General features: G+C 32.8%; 3 protein-coding genes across 3 annotated transcripts; all 3 read left to right on the forward strand.

Moving 5' to 3' along the window:
• Nucleotides 1-1,887: 1,887 nt before the first annotated feature.
• On the forward strand, nt 1,888-2,691 carry LOC120575980 (soyasapogenol B glucuronide galactosyltransferase). The gene is made up of 2 exons (XM_039826920.1): nt 1,888-2,588; nt 2,674-2,691. Exons 1-2 carry the CDS (start codon nt 1,962-1,964, stop codon nt 2,689-2,691), a joined length of 645 nt encoding a protein of 214 aa, XP_039682854.1. The 5' UTR covers nt 1,888-1,961.
• Nucleotides 2,692-4,008: 1,317 nt separating this feature from the next.
• Nucleotides 4,009-5,071, forward strand: LOC25496102 (soyasapogenol B glucuronide galactosyltransferase). The gene has a single exon (XM_013596373.3). It carries the CDS (start codon nt 4,010-4,012, stop codon nt 4,895-4,897), a length of 888 nt encoding a protein of 295 aa, XP_013451827.2. The 5' UTR covers nt 4,009; the 3' UTR covers nt 4,898-5,071.
• A 12,637-nt stretch (nt 5,072-17,708) lies between these two features.
• Nucleotides 17,709-24,355, forward strand: LOC25496103 (fructose-1,6-bisphosphatase, cytosolic). Its single transcript, XM_013596374.2, has 12 exons — nt 17,709-18,029; nt 19,409-19,456; nt 19,972-20,046; nt 20,130-20,191; nt 20,524-20,590; nt 20,915-21,028; nt 21,124-21,210; nt 21,864-21,934; nt 22,023-22,088; nt 22,978-23,064; nt 23,165-23,240; nt 24,087-24,355. Exons 1-12 carry the CDS (start codon nt 17,871-17,873, stop codon nt 24,192-24,194), a joined length of 1,020 nt encoding a protein of 339 aa, XP_013451828.1. The 5' UTR covers nt 17,709-17,870; the 3' UTR covers nt 24,195-24,355.
• Nucleotides 24,356-24,620: the final 265 nt, after the last annotated feature.

Genomic DNA, 24,620 nt, shown 5'->3' on the forward strand with positions numbered 1-24,620 from the left:
TGTGGTTATGTTTTTAAGGAGAATTTTAAGTTGATCAAACACGACCTGAAACAGTGGCATCAGAATCATGTTCAGAATTTACCCGAAAAGATTGCTATTATTAAGGATCGCATAACAATGTTAGATGGTAGGGGAAATTGTTCGTTTATCAGATAGTGAAACGGAGGAGTTACATGAATTGACGGGGGATTTACATTCTTTATCTCGCATAAATACTAGTATTTGTTGGCAACAACTTCAGTTACTTTGGCTTAAAGAGGGGGTTGTAAACTCTAAGTTTTTTCACGGCATTAGGTCAAGTCGCCGGCAGGGTAAAGTCTTAATCATATTGTTGTTGACGGCGGTGGAGGGAGTGTCGGAGGTGCTTATTGTTTTCTCACATTTCGCGACTCATTTTAAGGCTATCAATGTTGATAGATGAGTCGTGGGTGAGTTTCAGTTTCCTACTTTGTCTTATTTGGATGGGGTGAACTTGATTAAACCTTTCAGGATGGAGGAAGCAAAAGTCGCAGTTTGGGATTTTGACAGTTTCAAATAGATGAGTCGTGGGTGAGTTTCAGTTTCCTACTTTGTCTTATTTGGATGGGGTGAACTTGATTAAACCTTTCAGGATGGAGGAAGCAAAAGTCGTAGTTTGGGATTTTGACAGTTTCAAAAGTCTGGGCCAGATGGTGTGAATTTAAGTTTTATCAAGGAGTTTAGATGAGATCAAAGATGATATCATGAGATTCATAACAGAGTATCACCGTAAAGGGAGGCTGTCGAAAGGTATTAATTGTGCTTTTATTGTTTTAAATCCTAAGATTGATGTCCCCCAATGCTTGAACGATTTACTAAGATTGATATCCCCTAATGCTAAGATTGATATCCCCCAATGCTTGAATGATTGTCCTAAGGTATTAATTGTACTTTCCGTAAAGGTGAGTGTATAATATTTTGGCCAAGTTACTAGTAAATAGATTGCGACTTGTTATTGGTGGTGTTGTTTCAGATACACAGTCGGCTTTTGTGAAAAACAGATAAACTTTAGATGAGATTCTCATAGTTAACGAGGTGGTGGATGAGGCTCGTAAGTCGAAGAAGGAATTACTAATGTTTATGGTCAATTTTGAAAAAGCTTATCACTCAGTGGACTATGAGGAAAATGTTGTTCCCGTCTCTTCGGAGAAAATGGATAAAGGAGTGTATTAGTACGGCTACAACATCAGTTTTGGTTAATAGTAGTCCTATAGACGAACTCTTGTTTGAAAGGGGACGGAGGAAAGGTGATCCTCTTTCACCTTCTCTCTTTTATTGGCTACAGAAGGCTTGCATGTTATGATGAAATCGATGGTGGAAAATAATATTTTTACTGGGTATAGAGTTGGAATCCATGATCATGTTGTTGTTTCTCACTTGTTGTTCGTGGATGATACACTGTTGTAAGTGGCAAAACGAAGGATTCAATGCCCCAAATTGAGTCACGAAAAAGTAACCTCTTGTAAGTAGCCAAGGCGCGTCATCTACATCATACGCGCGTATGGCAGAGCTGTCAACAATCGGTGTAAAGTAACGTCGCTTCAATACTGCAAGCGTTTAATGCCAATTACTCCAACTCGAAAGAACTTGCTTTCAAGGACATACATATGAATGACACCGTCGTCAATTTCGCCCCCCCCATATGTCTTAATCACGGTAAGGGCTTGAGAGGGCAACTGTTATGGACTAGGCCCGGGCCCATGTCACCTCCCCAATACACAAATTAAGACATATCCCAAAACCTTGAGCTATAAATTTTGGTTTTCCTGCGTTTTTATTCTTCACAACCAGTATCTCCAACCTCCAAAAACTATCTCTTCTTACCATCTAGTCTTTTTTTTCCTTCCTTTTTTTAATAGGTAGAGTATTAGATAGACAAGAATTAATACTCATTCAGTTTCTTCACTCAAATTTTTCGCTATACCTTTAGAAACTAAATAGCGATGCTATCCCATGAAGCTGAAGCCTATAACCTGAAGGTTATTTTCCTTCCCTTCTTATCAACAAGTCACATGATCCCAATGGTTGACATGGCAAGACTATTTGCTATGCATGGTGTGGATATCACCATAATCACCACCACAAGCAACGCTGAGATTTTTCAAAAGTCCATAGATCGTGATTTCAATCAAGGTCTTTCTATAAAAACACATGTTGTTGAGTTTCCAGCCAAAGAAGTTGGCCTTCCAGTTGGAATAGAAGCCATGAATGCCAATACTTCTATTGACATGGCCGACAAAATCTTCAAGGGGTTCATAATGCTACAACCTCAAATAGAGAATTACTTGTTTGGGGAGATTGAAGTTGATTGCATAATTAGTGACATGTTTTACGTATGGACCGTGGATGTTGCAGCCAAGTTAGGTATTCCAAGAATTGTTTTTTGTCCGGCGAGTATTTTCTCTCGTTGCACGGAGCTCTCCATTGAACAACATTCAAGTCACACCAAGGTGGAGTCCGATTGTGATAAATTTACGATCGTTGGGTTGCCGGATAAGTTGGAAATGAATAGATTGCAGTTACCAAATTGGGTGAAAAAGCCAGACGTGCCTTTTGGAGAGATGATAAAGGTAAATCACTTAAATATGTTTTTAGTCCCTACAAAATCATGAATTTTTAAATTTAATCCCTCTAAAATTTTAATGGTAATTTTAGTCCTCCATAACATTATAGTTTATAAGAATAGTTCCTTTTTAAATCTTTTTACAAAAAATTAATATTTTTTGTCCACCAAAATAGTCACTATAAAATGAAAATAGAACTAAAAGTGAATAAAAAATTGGCTAAAATATGGTGTTAGTCCCTGCAAATATGCCCTGTTTTAGTTTTAGTTCCCGTAAAATAAAAATTTTGTTTTTGGTCCCTGCAAAAAAAAATTCTTTTTTAAAATAGTCCCTCGAGGACTATTTTAAAAAACAAAAAATTTTGCGAGGACCTTTTTAAAAAACAAAATATTTTGCAGGGACCAAAAACTACAAAATCGGTTCAGTCATCATGTGCCACGTATGCAAATCATCACAAAAATGGAGCCAGAGACTATTTTAAAAAACAAAAAATTTTGCAAGGACCAAAAACAAAATTTTTATTTTACAGGGACTAAAACTAAAACGAGGCATATTTGCAGGGACTAACACCATATTTTAGCCTAAAAAATTTGTAGGGACTAAATTTAAAATCGTGTAATTTTGTAGGAATTAAAAACATATTTAACTGATCACTTAATTCGTTCGAATATGGTGTAAGAGCCCAATTCAGGTGTACCATCCCCACGCAACCGACAGTAGTTTACCCCATGCAACGAGGTTAAGCGAAGTTAGATTCAAATAGAACCAAGTAATTTTTTTTTCTTTCCATTTTCAACAAAAAAACTAGATCAGACTATACTTAATTTACGATCAAATTCTGATTTAATGGTCTCTTTTTCTCGAAAATCAAAGGATTAACACCAACAAAATTGAAAAACAAAACACAAAAACTTGGTATTCCCTTATATTGTATGTGTATGTGTGTATATAATACAAACTTAATTGATTATATAATAGATTAAATGCATCTAAAGGTCCTTTAAGTTTTTTGTTTTTTCTAAAGTGGTCCTTTAAGTTTCAAAAGTCTCAAACAAGTCCTTTTAGTTTTTGAATCATTTCAAACAAGTCCTATTGTAGATAGCAAAGTTAGTACTTGCTTCATTGAACTCATCTTTGCTACCAAATCTGGTCCTTTAAATTTCAAAAGTCCCAAACAAGTCTTTTTAGTTTTTGAATCGTTTCAAACAAGTCCTATTGTAGATAGCATAGTTGGTAATTGCTTCCTTGAACTAAAATGACTTGTTTGAGACTTTTGAAACTTAAAGGACTTGTTTGGGACTTTTGAAACTTAAAGGATCACTTTGGGAAAAATGAAAAACTTAAAGAACCTTTAGATGCATTTGACCTATATAATACTTCCTCTGGTCAATTTTGCTAATAATCGTGACAGAAAGGAGTACGAATTTATGCTAATTACACAATTTGTTATGAAGGTGGTCAATAATACAACTAGAAAAAGCTATGGTGCAGTATTCAATAGCTTTTACGGTTTGGAGGGGGCCTATGAGGAGCATTACAAGAATGCATTTGGAACAAAGTGTTGGAGCTTAGGACCAGTTTCATTATGGGCAAACCAAGATGTTTCTGATAAGGCAGAAAGAGGTGACACAAATGTAGAAGGAGATAGTAGTTTGTTTAAATGGCTTAATTCCAAGAAAGAGAATTCTGTTCTCTATGTAAGTTTTGGTAGCATGAACAAGTTCCCATCATCTCAACTCATTGAAATAGCTCATGCACTTGAAGTATCTAGTGTGGATTTCATTTGGGTAGTTCGTAAAAGTAATGATAAAGAAGGTGAAGGTTTTATGGAGGAGTTTGAGAAAAGAGTGAAAGAAAGCAATAAGGGTTATTTGATATGGGGTTGGGCACCACAATTGTTGATACTTGAGAACAAAGCTATTGGAGGAATTGTGACTCATTGTGGTTGGAACACAGTAGTTGAAAGTTTGAATGTTGGGTTGCCTATGGTGACTTGGCCTTTATTTGCTGAACAATTTTTTCATGAGAAATTGGTGGTTGAAGTGTTAAAAATTGGGGTGTCACTAGGGATTAGAGAATGGAAAAATTGGAATGAGTTTGATACTAAGGACATTGTGAAAAGGGATGATATTGCAAAGGCTATTGGTTTGGTGATGACAAATAGAAAAGAAGTTGAGGAGATGAGATTAAGAGCTAAAAATTTGAGTGATGATGGAAAGAAAGCTATACTTGTTGGTGGGTCTTCTCATGCCAATTTGATACAAATAATTGAGGAGCTTAAGTCACTCAAACATCAAAGGCACTATGGTAATTAAATAGGCCAATTTAAATGTTTATTATTGCTTTTAAAATAAGTCACTTGAATGCAAATTTCAAGATATTAGTATTGTGTGGAAGTGTTTTGGAACTTTGGAGTTTGTATTTTTATTTTCAATGAAGAGGTTGACTTGTTGCAAAATCAAATGAATTCAAGTTTTCTTGATTTGGAATTTGATGTCAGTAAACCATCTAATCTTTTTTTTTTAGGCAAAAGGGATTAGAAAACCATCTTAAACTTAAGTTGCCATCTCCTGAACTCTCTACCATCATTTTTATTAAGGGAAATTACACTAACTTCTCCTAAGGTATCTTCAAATGAAACAAACACTTCATCTAATTTTAAAATGTACACTAACCTCCCCTCAGTTCCAGGACCGTCCATGTAAAATAGGAGGTTCGACTCTCTTTTTAAAATAGGCTTCTAGTAAAATAAAACATAATTTTTTTGTGTAGTTAAATTTCATTAAAAAAAATAAGTTAGAATCAGAAGAACTTCTAAACATGAAAGGAATTAAAAAAAATTAAGTGAAAGAGGTGAAATTTATCTAACGGTCGTTTGAATTTGTTACTCCTCTGTTGTGGAAAAGGGTAAAACGGATGGTTTATGCGAAGAAAAAAATGATTGTTGTGATTCTTTCAATGAAATAGCTTTTCAAATTGACTGATTAAGTGATTATACAAATTAGGGGTGGTTTGATAGGATCCGATTTATGTACAAAAAGGAGAACTAGAGTCTAAAAAAAACTCAAACGTGTACTAAAAAAGAAAAGGATATAACATATATATTTTTTTATTTAAGTGTGTTATACCCTGATTTTGGACCTAAAAATACTCATTCAAATTTCCTTTTTAACACTGATATTTGTCAATTCTCTGTTATTTTACTCTGAATCTTTACTCTCTTTTTAAACGTATTTTACTGCCTCTGTCTTTTCTGACATTACAAGTCATTTAAGAACTCTCTGAAACGTCGCATTACTTTTCTTGCATTTTATTTCAAAAATCATACAAAAGGGTATTTTGGTCATTTCCTGCAGTGGAACCCATTTTAGTCCCTGTGTTTGCCTCTGAGTCTTTTCAACCTGTCTGTACGAATCATTGTTGAGTCTTTGTTTAAAAATTATTTCAAAAATTGCATCTGAGTCAGTTTGGGTCAGTTTAGTCCCTAGGGGCATTTTGGTCTTTTCCTGTCAAAATTTCGGCAGAGAGGTATTTTAAAATACCTCATTTTTGTAGCTGGTTCATTTTAGTCCTTTTGTTGATTTTATTTTTGGTTTCACTTTACGTTTAGTCCAATTTTATTTTTATTGCATTTTAGTCCCTGAAACAGTTTCTAAAATTGCATTTTAGTCCAATACTTTTCCAAATTGCATTTTTAAGTCCTTTTTCATAATTGCAGATTAGTCCTTTTAATTTTTCTTTTTGCAGAAAGGTCCCTAAGTCAAAATTTCAGTCCAAGGCCGAGCCTTCTTCACAAAAGACAGATGTCACCATTTCATTAGATCTCAAGTACACATGTCAGCTATAAATACAACACAGTGTCAGAATTTCCAGAAGGATCCATTAATCACACGCCACCTCAACAAACAAAAATCAGATTCTCTCTCTCCATTCAGTTAGATCAGAACCCAGAAAATCATCAAGAACACAGAGAAATATCACAAACCCTAATTCACAAATTCATCAAAATTCATCCAAATTCAACCTTTTTCTTGGATTTTCTCACGGTTCTCAGTGATTCATCACTGAATCATCATCATTGAACCATTCCGTTCGCAATTCCAGTGCGAATTCATCACCATCAGTGACGAACTCAAGCACGATCACGAAGGATCTGAGAAGAAGAGGGAAAGAAGATGAAGATTTAAACCGGTGAAAAAGAAGAAGCAAGAACACCGATTTATTTTCGGATTCAAGAACAAAAATCAACAAGCAGCACCAAGATTCAAGTTTCTCAAAGATTCCAGTTCGAAATCTCCAACTAAACCAGAGGTAAACACGTAAACTTCATCTTTCTTTCTCGAAAAGCATCAACGCAAGTGAATCGTTACAGATCGAGAAAGATAAAAAGGATTTGAGTCAAGAAAGTTTCAAAACCTAAAAAGTGATTTTCAAAACCGCAACACAAAACTTCAGATCTACAACGATTCAAACCTTGCATGTAAAATCTAGTGCCATATTCGTGTTCAGGACAAAAAAGGATATCTGAAAACATAAAAAAAAAATTGAAAACGGAGAAGTTCGTTCAACTCCGGCGGCGGCGCCGCCACCCTTGGGCGGCCGGCCACCACGCCGGAGGAACAAACCTCACCGGAGAAGATGAAGATCTTCCACCTTTTTTCCAGAAACCGGCGAGGGAGGAGAAGAGAGAAGTGGGAGCTTCTCTCACTAGGACGAGAGAAGAGAGAGAAAGAACTTGAAAAAATGAAAAAAACCGGTGCTCATATGTATATATAAGCCAGTGAACCGGACCGGTCCAAGACCGGTCCAATCCCCTTCGTTCCTGGCCGTTGGATCTAGGGTTCCCTACCCTGGATCAATCCAACGCTCCTTGTGAATCCGGATCTTGTGGTTGGTTTGGGCTTTGCTTTTTTCGTTTTTTTGCTATTTTCCTGCTATCTGTACCCTGCTTTTTTTGCTAATTGAACCTCTGCATGCTCAATCTTTTCTCTAAAAATTCCTAAAAAAATTGTTATATGTTTCTTAATACATTTTAACACTTTTGTGATATTTTTCAGTGGTTTAAAAAATGATAAAAATGTGTGTGTTATTTCTTCTTGATTAATTTTGTGTTTGATCTAAGTTTGTGTATTTTTGTGGTATATTTTCTCACAAAATGTTGGCATGTGATGTGGATGATTGGTGTGTAATTTCATGGTGAATGTGTTGCTGGTCATGTGTATGTCTTGCTGATTGTGGATGTAGATTTTCATGTCTTTCTTGTTTTGCAAGCAATGTGTGTTTTTTTCAAGAAATAAAATGCAAAATATCTTTAAAAAAATGTGTCATGATTCTTGGCTTGAATGTGTCCTATTTGTTCCCACATTATAGCTCAAAATCAAACCCCTTTAACATTGCTATAATGAGGGGATTATAGGTCATATGTGTAACGCCCTCTCTAATTATTTGATTATTTTAAAAGAGTTTAGAATATACATATATGATTTGTGTGATTTATATGATTTATTTTGATGAGTGATATTTTGTTATGATATATGTTATATATTTATTAATATAATATATATGTTATTTGATTTAGAAATATATATATATGCTATTTGATTTAGAAATATATATGTTATTTGATTTAGAAATATATATATATATATATGCTATTTGATTTAAAAATATAATATATGTTATTTGATTTAGGAATGTATATATGTCATTTGTTATAGAAATATATACACGATTTGTTGCAGAAATAAATGTTATTTATTGTAGAAATATGTATGATTTGTTGTAGAAATATATATAATCTGTTATTGAAATATGTATGATTTGTTATGGAAATATATATATATATATATATATATATATATATATATATATATATATATATTATAGAGATATAATTGTTATTTATTATTGTTATAGAAACATTTTATATATATATATATATATATATATATATATATTGCGATAGAATATTAATATTTGGATTTAAGAGAAAAATAAGTAGGTTAAAGATTTATATAAATAGGAGAGACCTAGTTTAGAAAAACATAACGTACGTACGACTGCTTTTGGAGAAAAGGGAGAAAAGCCAAGAGAAGAGGGAGAGACCTAGAGGGGCTGCGATTTCCTAATTATAAGGTAAGGGTGAGACTAACTTTGCAATTCTATTAAGTATGTGAATCAATGGTTAAGTTTAACATGAATTAGGATGAGTTTAAGAAGAATCGGAAATTAGGTCAAATTGATAGAATTGATGATTAAACGGTGGAAACTTGTTAAAAAGATGTAGAAACTGTCCTTAGACCTTAGATAATGATTTAGATGAATTCTGGAATTGAAATTAGGCTTAGAACCTTGTTAGATGATGATTTTCGTGTAGAAAGTGCATCATGTCCGAGCCTAGATTCATCGCTCGCCACGGCGAGCTATGATCCTCGCCTCGCGAGTGATGATCTTCATCGCTCGCCACGCGAGCCTTCCCCTTCGCCTCGCGAGTGTTTTGGTATTGCTCGCCATTGCGAGCAACCTTACTCGCCATAGCGAGCTAAGGCAGAGAGCATGTTAGATTTTGTGTTTCGACCTTTTGAGTTGAACCTTAGATGCCTTTGAGTACCTTTAGGTGCCTACTATTGATTAGAGAATGATTTAGAACGAGATTGAACCTAGAACAACCTTAGTTGGAAAGTTGGCTTGTACTCGCCACGGTGAGCAGATGCTCTCGCCTCGCGAGCACTTCCAGAATTGAGTGTTTTTAGTGCATTGTGAGACTTGAGTTGCTTGGATTGGTTAGAAATGAACTTTAGGTACATAGTGTGACCTATTAAAGATAATGATTGTGAATTGTGAAGCTATATTGAAATGCTAAGTGTTTATTATGTGATTTATTGATTGATTGCATTACTTGAATTATTATTGAATGATCAGGGAGTTGTTGAAATGAATTGGTATCAAGCTGTTGATATAATCTGATTATGCTGCTATTGTTATTTAACTAAGTTACATGAGTTGTTGTTGATTATCATTTGATATTGTTATATCCTGAGATGTTTATGTGTCTCCTATGTTGTTGTTGTTGGTTATGTGAAATATTTATGTCTTATGTGGAAGATGTTTGATGTTTAAGTTGTTGATGCTTCACATTAATATTGTTATGCTGTGAATTGCAATTGATATATTGATATCTCTCTATTGTTGTGTGATTTGACTGTGCTACTGCTGTTATTTAACTAAGTGCATGATGTCTATATATATATTATGAAATGATGACGTTTAGCTCCAAATTATTGGATGCATGATGATATGTTGATTACGATGATTACGGTGTTTTGTTGTTAAGAGTCCATGCATAGCATTTCATTGAGCTTTGTCCTCACCACGATTAGGAGCTTTGTCCTCCGCACGTTTTAGGAGCTTTGTCCTCCGCACGATAAAAGTATATTAATACTTATGATGACGATTGGTACCACATGCATATAAGTGTCTAAGTTGCATTGTCGCATATGTCGAGTCAAGGTCGTTGTTGATGAATTATCATCCATGAGTTGTTAAGTTGTCGATGAATTATCATCCATGAGTTTGTCGAGTTGTGTTCTACCCATGTGTTGTTAAAGAAGTACCTACGAAGATTATACGATGTGAATTATATGATGTTGACTAAAATATTGCTATGTTGTTTAACATGTTGATTATGATATTGTTATGTTGCTACGTTGTTTAAGATATTGATTATGATATTGTTATGTTGCTATGTTGTTTAACATGTTGATTATGATATTGTTATGTTGCTACGTTGTTTAAGATATTGATTATGATATTGTTACGTTGCTATGTTGTTTAAGATAATGATTATGATTTTGTTAAGTTGTTATGATGTTGTGTATAATTGTTACTATTAAGTGACGAATATGTTGTTCTATATATGATTAATATTATTAAGTGAATATTATGTTATGTTATTGATGATGATCGAATGTTGTGATTACTTGGTAATTGTTTATCAAAGATGCTATGATGTTTAAGATGATATTGTTTAAGATGTTTATGTTGAAGATTTATGATGTTGATTTTGGTGTTAGTATGTGTTGATTATATTTTCATAAGATGATGAATACGTTGTTGTTATATTAATACAAGAAGATGAATATGTTGTTGTTATATTATTATATTATGAAGAGATGATGTATATATAATTATTATTATTATTAAGTGAATATCATGCTATGTTGTTGTTATATTATTATATTATGACGAGATGATGTATATATAATTATTATTATTATTATTAAGTGAATATCATGTTACGTTGTTGTTATATTATTATAAGAAGATGTTTATGTTATGATGTAGATAATTATTACTATTAATAAGAGATGATTATATTGTGTTGTTTTAAAGTTATTAGTGATGATGATTACATGATGATATCTATGAGTTGTTAAGTGTACTTGATGATGTTTATGTTAAATTGATAAGTTGTCTTTTATTAATGAATTGATAATGAGATGTTTGATGAATAATTATTATTATGAATTAATGATGTTGTTATGTTGTATATGAATTAGGATTAAGATGTTGTTATGCTATATATGAACTATGACTATGATGTGATGATCTATGTTTGTTACGATTTGGTTAATATGTGTTAAATGATAACTAGAAGTTGGTTGAGTTATTAAGAATTATTACATGAAGAATTATTATTACTAATAGATGAAGTTATTTGTGTTGTTAAATATAATTATTGAATTATATGCTTGATATTATTGTTTTGTGAAATCTCACCCCCTTCTGCTTGAAAATGTTGCTCTTCGTATGAGTAACTTGCAGGTATTCATGATTAGTAGGAGTGGTGGCTCAAGTGTCTTTAGGTGCTCTGATACGTAACGGGATGGGAACTTTGTTATTGCTTTCTATCCTTACGTATTGTTTCTGAAGAGTTATGACTATGTTTTTAGAATGGATTTTTATGACATAATTGTAAAGAGGCTTTAGTGCCAAAGACTGTTTTGATTATTGAATAATTTCCGCTGCGAAGTATTAAAGACTTTTTAGTTATTGAATTTTAAAGGATAAATAGTTATTTATACAGTTTATGATTTTAAGAAAAGAATGTGACATTCCGTTTAGGTGAATTACTCTGATTAAATAAATGAAATTTTCACGTTGGGGAAACGGGGTGTTACAATATGCATGTCTAAGTGTCATAACCAATTTTAGGTATATTTTGCCATTTTATTTCATTTCATTACTTTTTTCTTTTTTTCTCTTGCTATTCTATTCAATTTTGTTTACCTTTCTACTATTTTTATGACTTATGATACTAACCATTTCATCTCACATTTCATTCATCCCATAATTTAGGCATCATTTTTCTATTCATTTCTATATCAATTGGGTTTGTAATAATTTTAGATAGATTAGTTCTTTTTTTAAATTTCTTGCAAGACCATAGCATGTATTTAGGACTCAATGTAAAAGACTATGGACACTATAAGTGATGTACACCGACACAAGCACCGACACGCACACACGTTGCATGATTACCGTTTAGATGTATGCTTAGGAAACGCGATTTTTAGACAAATGTCAATTTTCAAAAAAATAATAAACCAATTCCATCACTCAAATTTTTCCAAACAAACCTTGGAGTCAAAACTCCATTGAATTTTTTCCTTTATTTTCTTAAACAAATCCAAATGAATCCTAATCCCTACTTAGACTTTTTTAATAACAATTGAACCAACCATTCACCATTTTCTTCTCTTATGCCCTTAAGGCCTCTTTCTTTTCTTCAAAACCATTTTCCAACAAAAAACTAAAATCAACCAAACACACAAAAAAACATTTTTTGAGAGAGAACTACATGGAGTTTGATCCCTTAAATGGGTATGTAGGCATGAGGTCAAAACCTCTCCAAGTCCACTAAAATAAAACCTCAAACACTTTTCTCCCCCCATTCTTAACATAAATAAATTTCCTTTTTTTATGAATAGCATTAAAAATAAAGCGTAGACATAAACTAAGAAAACGGCTCCTATAGAGTACTATAGTCACCGCGGGTGCCTAACACCTTCCCGTAGTGAAAACGACCCCCGAACTTAGAATCTAAGGGTTTTTTCTCAATTTTGCCCTTCCCAAGAAAAAATAGAGAATATCAAAGATTGAAAGGTTCAAGCCTAATTAATGACTTGACACCCGAAAATCGCGATAACAAAGTGGATGGTGGATATTAGATTTAATTTTTTGTTAGAGGTCCGTAGCATTTGGAGGCCCGGCCTGGTTGAGCACCTTGCACACCCTCAAGGCTGGGCCTGCTCGGTTCTCATCAAATAGATAAATAACTTCTTTCTTCATCAACACCATTTGTTTTTCCATTAAATCATAAAATTGCATGAAATTACTATATTCAACATATCCAGCCAAGAGCACACATAGAGCTCAAATGCAAGGAGGATTCATTTACTATTGAGTACACCAAGTTGCACCGAACCAATCACTACATCTATAAGTCAATTTACATAATAATGAAATATTAATATTTGCTTTCGTATTACTCTATCACTTTCCAATTCTTTTAAGGGAAATGTTAACTTGTGCCCTTGAGGCATAAGTTAAGGAACTAAAAGTAGAAGTTTTTTTTTGTAAATTGTGCATTCAATGTCTTGAAAGTTTCAAAAGTTATTTTCAACATAAAATTTATTACTTAATTCTATTTTAAGTTCCTTAACTTCTTCCCTAAAGGCACAAGTTAACATGACCCTTCTTTTAATTAGGGATTTGAAAAGAAAAAAAAAATTGGATTAACTAAGAGTGAGGCGAAGCATCAAGTAGAATTGAGGACATCTCAAGTAGATTGGCACCTTAAACCATCCAAAATACGACGGTTGGATATGGAAGGTGATGACTAAATTTGACAAGTGAAACAAACCGTTTTCAAGTAATAAAGTGGTAAGTAAAATCGTATTCACGGGAATTGCGGCATTGATTAATTAAGGAAACTCAAAACCTGAATGAAGAAAAGGAGAGGCTGTTGAAGGACAAAGATTTGGCAGAAGGTCAAATAAGAGCATTAACTAAATCTTTGGCTTCACTTCAAGATGATTTTAAGAAGAAAGGGAACACGGTTCATATTGGACTTGCATATTGTAAACATAACATGAGTGGAGGAGATTTCACCCGATGAAAATGTATTGGAGACAATCTTCTCCCCTAAAGCAGAAAGTGTAAATGATAAAAGCAATATTGAAGAAGATGACAGACAATTCCATTCTACTTTGATAGGAAAAAAAAATATTAAAAGGATGAAATATTTTGATTAAAAATAAATAAAGTTGTGATTCAAAATCACCGAAACAATATACATAAATTTCGTGAAGAAAAAAACCAATATATAGAAATGACGAAATTTGCTAAGTCAGATGCCGTGATCGAGGTATGAATCTCGAATCCTCTACTTTCGTGTTTAAGTTTTTATTGGCTAATGACATTTCGTCTATCTAAAAAGAACATTATAATAACATTGTCTTAGAAGTTTAAGAATTAAGATAAGATTTTCTCTTTTTTTTTTTAAAAAGACAAAATGGCAACAATCATTAAAAACTCACACACAAGTAAATTACATGACCGACTCTGGGCATAGGCTCGGGATGCGACGACCTATGGCTCATGTTTTTAGGGGGCTTAAAAACTATTTTTATAGGGTAGTGTACGTAGAAAAACTGGTTTTATAGGGGGTTTATATACCAAATCACATTAGGAGGTCCAAATATAAACAAAGTTTTTAATCCTAATAATATTTTTGCTATATAGCCCCCCGCCCCAGCTAGTGTTTTCAGCCCCAAATTGCACTATCAAGTGAGCCGTACAAAAACTTGGAAAATTCGGATCATGAAAATGAAAATGAGGAAATTGATGATAATTCAAATGTTTCTAATGATGTTCCGAAAGCATCTAATATTAAAAATCTTGGTGATGATTATGAAAAAAAGAAGAGATTATGTTTTCTTGCTTTTTGTTTTGAGGGTTTTGGTTTGGCCCCACTCTTGTACATATTTTTCCCTTTTTTTAATATATATTATGAGTCGGTGGTAGAGATACGGGTTTTTTGGGGATGCCAACTGAGTTTGAATGTCAAAGTCTCTATGTGATACTTATACTCACTCTTCGTTTATAAAAAAAAAATTAAAAATGAAAAAAGAAGTTCGTCATTTTGAAATTTATGATTAAAGAATATGGCAGAATCTTGATAACAAATCAAAGGATATTCTACTTTAAAAAGAGTCTACTAAAGAAATGAATCTTAATTTTTTCAATGACAAATATCTTAAGTATTTATCAAATGAAAATCATTCCAGAAAGTTAAGCAATTGTGAGACCAGTGATAAAAATATGGTTAGTTTATTGTAAATAAGTTGACAAAGTATATTTTTTTTTAGTAAAGTTAACAAAGTATATTGTTTTTGTTGTAAATTGTTAAAAACTTCTACTTCTAGTGACTTGAGTTTGCTAGCAAACAAGGGCTTAACTGATTGGAAGCATATGATGCAAAGACTCGCATGAAAATAGTGTCAAACATATGACTAATATGAATGCTTGGAATGAATAAGATTGAATAAAAATCAAACAATTGATAACCATTTTGAAGAAGAAATTTTGTAAGAGAAAAAGTGTAATTGAAAAAAAGTTTCACACAAAATGTTTTCAATTGTGAAATGTTTTGTTAAGAATAATCTTGTCTACCTATCATTTTACTTAGTTTAGTTGGATTTGGTTTGACCCCCAATATATTTTTTTTTTTTTTACTTAGTTTACTTACTCATAGCAGAAGACGTACTAAAGAGAAACACCAAAGTCTTACAAAAGAACACATACAACCCAAAAAAGAGAAAAAGAAAGTAGTGTTAATAGCCAATGTAGATACAAGAGGGGTAAGTCACCAACCATGATAACCGAAAGCTAAGTTAGCAAATTTTGCCTTCAGCCATCAATAGAAAAGTAACTCGACTTTATCTAAAAGATGGTGAATAGAAACACTATTTTTGCTAAATATTATATTATTCTTCTCTTTCCAAATTACCAAAACACAAGAAAATCAAATAACATACATAAAATATCGCCGAACTTTTGAACCGCCTATTAAAAAAGCCAAATTGCAAAAATGATCTGAAGTACTTGAAACATCAACCGAAGAGAAACCAATCCAAACTCAAACTTTTATATATTCTTTTCTCTTTGGGGTGACATCATAACATTAGCTGAAATATCAAAATATCATATTACGTTTTGAGTTTTTTTTAATTAATAAAAAACATCATATTATAATGATTTACGATGCTAACATAACTAAAGTTTCAACCGCCATAACGGTCGTATGTCTTACTCATCATTCGTAGAAAAATATAAAATTATGATGTATTATGTACGGGATTTTTAAAAAAAAATGTATTATGTACGTGTCCATAAAATGTTAGAAATAAAGTTGTTGAAGGAAACAATATTGGATTACAATCATGATTTTCTATTTTTTGTCACATTTGTTTAATATTATCCTAAAAAATAAAAACTTAAGAATAAAGAAAAGCTATAGCCGTTAATTTTGCCTCGAAAACAGAAAACAGAAATGTTATCCAACGCAAAGCCACGAATGGGTATTTGATTCTATGAATGCCACGTGTCATTTCATCATGTAGATAGCCCCATCCCTTTCTGGTTCTTCTCCTATCACCCAAAACATCGAACCCACCACCATCCCCCCTTCTCCTCACATAGTATATTGGTCCCTCTCACACTTTATCCTATACACTTGTTTTACTAAAAAAATTAAAAAAAAAAAAAAATCTCTTGTGTATGTTTTGAACAATATATAAAATATGTAAGGTACGAGGTTCGAATCCCGGTCACCACAAAAAAAAAAAAAAAATCTGGATAGATAGTTTTAAACAATTAATTTTTCAAAAAAAAATCGAAAAGATAATGCATATTTGATATTTCATTAAAATTAAAATATGTTAATGTCGTTTGTAAGATATAACTCAACCGAAAATATCTAAATTGTTTAGCTAAATATGTTTTAAAAGGAAAAAAATTATGACGTCAAGTTATTGTTAGCGTAATAGAATTCAATTGTCGAGAAATATTTGTTTGATCACAACTTTAAATAAAATGATTTTGGGCATACAAACTTTAAAGAAAAATCAATTGAATAATATATATTTTTGAACTATTATAAATTTGTATTTTGAAGTGTGTGCCTGAATCTTTTTATTTATACTTATGACCAAATGCTCTACATTGTGAATCAAGATCATTAAAAATATTTAAGTTTAATAATAATTCTATCAAAAACACATATAAATGATTGTGGTGTGTTAACGATAAAAGAAGTTTCACACAAACTCTAAATTAATCTTAGAGTTCTTTTTGGTCCATAAACAAATTATCAAACATCGTCGAAACTCACATTCAATTATGAGATTCTTTATTCAAACCCAAATAAAACGGGCAATATAACACTAATGAATTTGATATTAGGTCAAATGCATCTAAAGGTTCTTTAAGTTTTGCATTTTTTCCAAAGTGGTCCTTTAAGTTTCAAAAGTCCCAAACAAGTCCTTTAAGTTTCAAAAGTCCCAAACAAGTCCTTTTAGTTTTTGAATCGTTTCAAACAAGTCCTTTTAGAGGATGATGATGATGATTCAGATGATAGCAACAAAGAGCATTATCCACCATTTGCCATGCCTAAAAAGATGACTAATTTTAAGTGGGTGTTAGGAGCCAAATTTGGTACCAAAGATAAGTTCAAGGAAGCAATTACCAACTATTCTATCTACAATAGGACTTGTTTGAAACGATTCAAAAACTAAAAGGACTTGTTTGGGACTTTTGAAACTTAAAGGACCACTTTGGGGGAAACGAAAAACTTAAAGGACCTTTAGATGCATTTGACCTTGATATTATACAAGTTAAGTTATCCCTTGCAACGTAAATATATAGACAAATTGACAATAATCATTAAAAATCAATCAATCCTATAACTAGGGTTCAAATTGCGATGTGTCCGACTTAACAATTTCGACAATTTAGTCGACTTGAGCTAATAGACACGGCAAGGCGTACAACTTTTTGTATTGACAATATACAACTTTTTACTTTTTAATACAAGAAAATAAATACTAGCAATATAAGCGATGACGCACGAACACATATATATCTAAAGAATTTGGTACGTACGTAGTTGATTGGTTTCGGTTACGATTCATTCATTGGAAAGAAGATTTTGAAGATTCATCGAAAATGGACCACAGCGCAGATGCACATCGTACAGACTTGATGACCATAACACGTTTTGTGTTGAATGAACAGTCTAAGCATCCTGAATCACGTGGAGATTTCACCATCTTGCTTAATAACATTGTTCTTGGTTGCAAATTTGTTTGTTCTGCTGTTAACAAGGTACCTTCACTCTCTTTCTCTTCTCCAAAACAATTTCCATAGGTTTTCTGCACTTACGTAATATGAGAATTTGAGTTACCATGCTCAGAGGGTCACCACTGATCATAATTCTAAGTTTCGTAATTAATCAAAGTGTTTTAATACGAAAGCACTGATATTTCTCGGATTAGGAGTGTCTCGGTGTCGGACATGTGTGGTGTCCGACATCGACACATATTATTACACTGAATTATGTGATTTTTTCACATTATTAGGAGTTTCGGTGTGTTACTGTCCGTGTCTGGTGTCTGTGTCTGTATATGTGCTTCATTAAATATGGGAATGTTGTTATCATGATTCATTTTTGTGGTTGTAGTGTTGTAATCTTTGATATAGGTTGATGTGGAGCATGGACACTCCTCTTATTAGGCATGTCCCAGTTTCAGACATGTGTTGGTGTCAGACATCGACATATATGATTACATTGAAATATGTTATTTTCTTAAATTAGTATCCGTGTCGACGTGTTAGTGTTTGTGTTGCGTCTGGTGTCTATTTATGTGTCCGTGATTGATATACAATTATGGTTGAAGAGAAAGAGACAGCAAAAGTGGTTTTACTTTTACATTGCTGTTGTAATTCTGGTTAAGCTGCCAATATACGGTTGTGATGTTGTTGTGGAGACCTTTAAGTGTGTTTGGAATTGCAGTGGTCGAGCCATTTTCTCATTCAGTACCAAACATATTGGCTAAGGCCTTGTTTGGATAAACAACTTAATTTTATTTGGTATTAACACACTGGTTTCTTTGACAAGCGGGCCCAATAATCCGGAGTTTGGTTGGGAGGTAAGTAAAATCTGACAAAAAATTGTTCCACCCAACAATCAAATTCAGGTTCTCCCAATCACTTGGATAAACAACTTAGCATAAGAGCTTATCATGATAAGCGCTTATGTGTAAGCTGTTTCTGTAACAAAAAGATAAAATAAAAATTGTTTTCGTATAAGCTATTTTGGAGAACTTATGAAAGTAAGTTGAAAACAGCTAATGAAATGTCAGAAGCTGTTTTCATTTGTTCTCCTGAAAAGTCTCAAAATTTATGCCAGTAGTTGAAGATGAGTTGTAGTTGCAGTCTTGCAGAGACATCAAAAAGTGTTTTATGTTTTGAATAGTGTAGTTGTGGCAGTAATAGTATAATATAATTTGCAACTAAGATTTTAATTGTGGTCACATTGAGCTGATGCAACCACTAATGTATTGAATATGTGTCGATGGAACTGTGAATCTGTTGCAATAATGGAACTGTGAATCTGTGATTGCGCCTGCAATTTCTAGTTATGTTGATTATGATAATGAGATGTTGATGATATATTAAGTTATGAGATTTTGTTATATGTGTAGGCTGGTCTTGCTAAGCTCATTGGACTTGCAGGAGAGACCAATGTTCAGGTAAGTGTTTCCCAAACAAACTTATAAGTATATGTCCTTTTCTTTCTTTACTTTATTTGCTTTTAGAAGTCAAAATAACTTAACTTTTGGTTGGATGTGGGTTCACTGAAAGTGATTTTTAAAGAACTTAATTTTATAACATCGATTTGATTAAAATTCAGTTTTCACTGAAATAATTTATTTAAGAATATTTTTACTTATTAAATTTGATTTAGAACTTGTGTAAAATTTTCAATTTTGAGAAAATACTACTTTTTCATGATGGTTAGTCAAATGGAGGTTTGGATATAAAATCACTTTTGATTGATGATGGTAATCAAAAGTCAGTATCTTACTAAAATAATTGTTAAGAGCGGAAATAGTAATGTAATATGGCGGAATTTGAACAGAACACTATATTTTGCGATTAACAACACTGAGATGAAATCAATTTGGACACTCGCTATTGAAACCAAACACATATTAACTATTTGGTTTCATTTTTAATTTACTTTGCTTTATTGTTTGGAATGAAGGGTGAAGAACAGAAGAAGCTGGATGTTCTTTCCAATGAGGTGTTCTGCAAGGCTTTGATAAGCAGTGGTAGAACAGTAAGTGGTTAATCATCATTTTTCGCAGTGTATTGAAGAACTAAGTTTAATAGCTTTTGATGATGATAATTATGTTTTAACAGTGCATCTTGGTTTCTGAAGAAGATGAGGATGCAATATTCGTGGAGCCTAAGCAGCGTGGAAAGTTGTTCACTCTCTCTGTTCTTTAGTAGTGTCAATTTTTCACATATATTCTCTAAGAAGGTTTTAAATTGAAGTAGCGATTTTGTCGCGGTTGCATTGTGGCCATCAGATTCTGTTGTAATCAAGGTTTTGATTGAATTGCAACGTGCACTCTGCACTGTCATCAAAATTTTGACTGCATCAGTTGTATTTACTTGTACTTTACATTATCAAGCATTGTGCCGAGGACATGATGTCGACAATTTAAAACCTTCTAGGGAGAAGTTTAACTTTGATTTTTTGGTCTGATTAGTTAATACGGACTTCTATTTTTTTTTTTTTTTTACGATTTAGGTACTGTGTTGTTTTTGATCCATTAGATGGCTCCTCCAACATTGATTGTGGTGTTTCCATTGGAACTGTATGATCCCTAATCCCTTCTAAAAAATTTCTTGCAATTTTGTACTTGTGTAGTACTGACACTTCATACTGAAGGCATGTATGTCTGGTGTTCAACGTGACTCAGTGTCCGATACCCGCATGACAAAGACAAGTGTGGTTACATTAAATAACTTTCATTTTCTCAAATTATATGTGTCGATGTATCAGTTTCATGTCCACTCTTTATGTCAGTGCTTAATAGATTTTCTTCTACGACGACTATTGTTACTGTTCTTGTTATGTGTAGAAGGATTGATATTCCATACTAACCAGATATTTCCGGTGTCAATTGAACATTTTGCAGATTTTTGGGATTTATATGATGAAAGATAACCATGAACCAGTCATAGAAGATGCTCTGCAACCAGGGAAGAACATGTTAGCAGCTGGTTATTGCATGTACGGAAGCTCTTGCACGGTATAATAATATTAATAAACTTGTATTCTTGTTCATTGATCGCGATTTTTTATGTCTTCATTCTAAAATTACAATGCTTAATTACTCCATTGCAGTTTGTGATAACCACTGGAAGTGGTGTTAATGGTTTCACCCTTGACCCTTCTCTTGGCGAGTTTATCCTAACTCACCCTGACATTAAGGTAATACTCTGCTAACTTGTGGATCACTATTATATATTATTTTTCTCTCTGGATATGATTACCTGCCTGCCTGTTCAGCTCTGACGAAAGTCGGGACCTTCTTAAGTTTCTATTTGCTCAAAACTTCATGGATCAGGCATTACTAGATTATTCGAACTTGCTCATTTTAAGGTGGGGTCTAAAGTTGGCTACCTTAATAGGCTGTCAATGGTAGACCAGTATTTAAAAGTCACTTGGAACTCTAACAACGATTGAATGCGCCCATTGGCAGTAGAAGCTCATACACCTCGTCTTTATGGCTAAGATGGTGACTACCTGAATACGCATATGGCGCCGGTTAAGTCACGTCGAAGCAGCGAGGGCAAGAAGGTTTGTGAGCTTCTACTTCCAGAAGGCAATGTCTGTCATTGTTGAGTTTAGAACAATTTTCAAGTACCAGTCTATGGTGGATATCCTATCGAATTGGTCCACTGTAGAATTTGCCTTATTTTTATCCTAGTTTGGTCGAAACCAGTATTTGTTTAGTGCTAAACCTCTGCTCTCTATTGATTATTCACCCATTTTTAATGCAAACATAGTGTAATATTGAGAGTATAAAATCCTGTGTATCAACACCATTTGTATTAATTGTTAGTGTGTGGTTCTCTTCGCAGATCCCAAAGAAAGGCAAGATTTATTCGGTGAATGAAGGGAACGCCAAGAACTGGGATGGTCCTACCGCTGCGTACGTATGAATTCAATAATGTTATAATGTTTTCAAGCACTAAGATTGAAAATTTAACAATGGTGTAATTTGTTTTTCTTTACTACAGTTATGTGGAGAAATGCAAGTTTCCAACAGATGGTTCACCAGCAAAGTCTCTAAGATATATTGGAAGGTATTACAGATTCTCAACCCTGGAAGGAGTCTAACTTGCTTACTGCCCTTGTATTACGCCCTGTTTGGATAAAAAAATAAAAAATCATTCTATAACATAAGCATCACGATAAGTTCTTATGTATAAGCTATTTCTATAACCAAAGATAAAATATTAGATTGTTTTCCTATAAGCTGTAAGTTGTTTTCATTAGCTAACCAAAGAGCTTATGAACTCAGACAACTGCATCAAGCTGTAGACTGTGTAGGGTACTAAAGTCTATAATTATCAATGGTTATTTTAATCAACATTCATTACCATAGATACTTTCACCAAAATCATTAATTTTCTATCATCTGAGTTTTCATGTTTTGGTGGAACCATTTTTCAGCTTCTTGAGTCTGCATGTGATCTAATCATAACTCTTGGAATTTTATGTCCACAGACCCATTAGTAAAGAGTGTATATATTCCTCTTAGTTTTCAAGCATAAGAAGTGTATTGCCCAAAAAAATTGAACCAATTGGACTTAAGCCTCTATTCTATACACTTATACTTGGTTTTAATTTTACAACCCTGGTGTTGGTGCAAAGTATTCACCGACTTTACCGATGACTAATCTCTGCTGTGGAATCTGACTAAAGACTTTTAGTGGGGTCTCCCATCCCAATTCCCAACCACATTTTGTTATCCACAAGACTCGAACCCGAGACTTTACTTAAGAGATCTGAGTTCAGTTTCACTCGGACCAGTGTGATGTATACTTGTTTTAGTTTGTCCTTTTGTATTACTTTATAGTTTCTTTAACAATATTTTAAGTTGAATAATTAGTTTTGAGTTTCATCTAAAAAAAAGTCTATTTAAGTTTTAATATCTTTTTTCATCTTATGATATTTTTGTACATTAAACAGCATGGTAGCTGATGTTCATCGTACATTGCTATATGGAGGTACCTTTTTGTACCCTGCTGACAAAAAGAGTCCAAATGGAAAACTTCGGTATGTCAAATTTAACCTCAATGTTTAAGCTAATATAACTTTTATTTGGTCTAATTATTTTTATTTTAATGGCTTAATTTAATTAATATTTTTAATGCAGTGTATTGTATGAAGTCTTCCCAATGTCCTTCTTGATGGAACAGGCAGGAGGTCAGGCTTTCACTGGCAAGGAAAGGGTAATGCATCTTTACTGATTAAATTTTTATAATTTAAAAAAAAAAAATATATATATATATATACACATTAAATTGTATTTGTTTATCATAATGAAAATCACTTTTTAAAACAAATCGAAAATCATAAACAGTTTTATGGAGAAGCTACTCAAAACAAATACTCATTTTAAGTAGGATTTAGATTTTTATTTTCTGCAGGTTCTCTTTTTCTTTTTTTAATATGTAACAAAGATATGCAAACATCTTAAAGTAATTGTTTAGTTTGAAATTTTTTTTTTTTTTTTACATAAAGAAATTGTAATAAAGAGACCCTTAACCAATAAAAGAATGTGCATTAAATTGTGTTTATCATAATAAGAGTATAGAAACACGACGAGATTTCAATAAAAGTTTGGAATCCAGCATAACATGGAGCTACCCTAACCCACTTGGGTTGTCCCGGTGATATTGACTTGGGATTTGGGAGTGTGCTCCTCTTCGAGATCTCATGTTCGATTCTCTCCAATGTCAATTTAAGTGGACTAATTTAGCTTCTTCTAAAATAAAAAACATGGAGCTACCCTAGCCAAACTATTGTTTAGTTTGAAAAAGGTGATTATTTTAACATTGATTTGTCTCTGTACAAACATCAGAGTTTACTAAATCAAAAGCGTATAGGCGCCTGTATATAATATTATTTTTTTCTTCTTAAAAATGTCTAATAGTGATCCTTTTTTGGATTCCTTGGAAGTTTAGAACTCATCCAACATACCCTGTTATATGATTATACTACTTTAGATGTATGGTTTTGAAGTATAATGCAAGCATCATTTTTGCAATGAACTGATAAATCTTCTATGATATCAGGCACTTGATTTAATTCCAACAAAATTGCATGAAAGATCTCCAATATTTCTTGGTAGCTATGATGATATCGAGGAAATCAAAGCTCTTTATGCTGCAGAGGCTAAATAAGAGGATCATGAAAAATTTCCTTTTGTTTTTCACTACTTGCAAGCATTTATATCCAATTGTTAGGCTAACAAGTGCCTATAAGAATTAAAACTTGTTTACCTTATCATGTATATTTTATAAGAAAACCTGTTAATGTGCTTGCCATGGTTATAGTTTTTTAATTAATGGATAAACAACTTTAGATTAGCTAACAATTTTACATGTTACTATAGAAGCAAAACTGGTTTGAAACACTGATTAATTTCAAAGATTTGATGTCAATAAAAGAGTGGAATCTAACAAAAGGGGATTAGAGTCCCACATCGTGCTGAATCGGGATTCGAATCATCATTAAAAAAGCTATACACATTTAACGTACAACAGTGTCTTGAGTAAAACTATTTCCAGGGAAGCGAATCTATAAGAAGAAAAAAGCAAAGTCAATCA

The sequence above is a fragment of the Medicago truncatula genome, chromosome 6 (genome assembly GCF_003473485.1).
Source record: "Medicago truncatula cultivar Jemalong A17 chromosome 6, MtrunA17r5.0-ANR, whole genome shotgun sequence".
In the NCBI taxonomy this organism is placed as follows: domain Eukaryota; kingdom Viridiplantae; phylum Streptophyta; class Magnoliopsida; order Fabales; family Fabaceae; genus Medicago; species Medicago truncatula.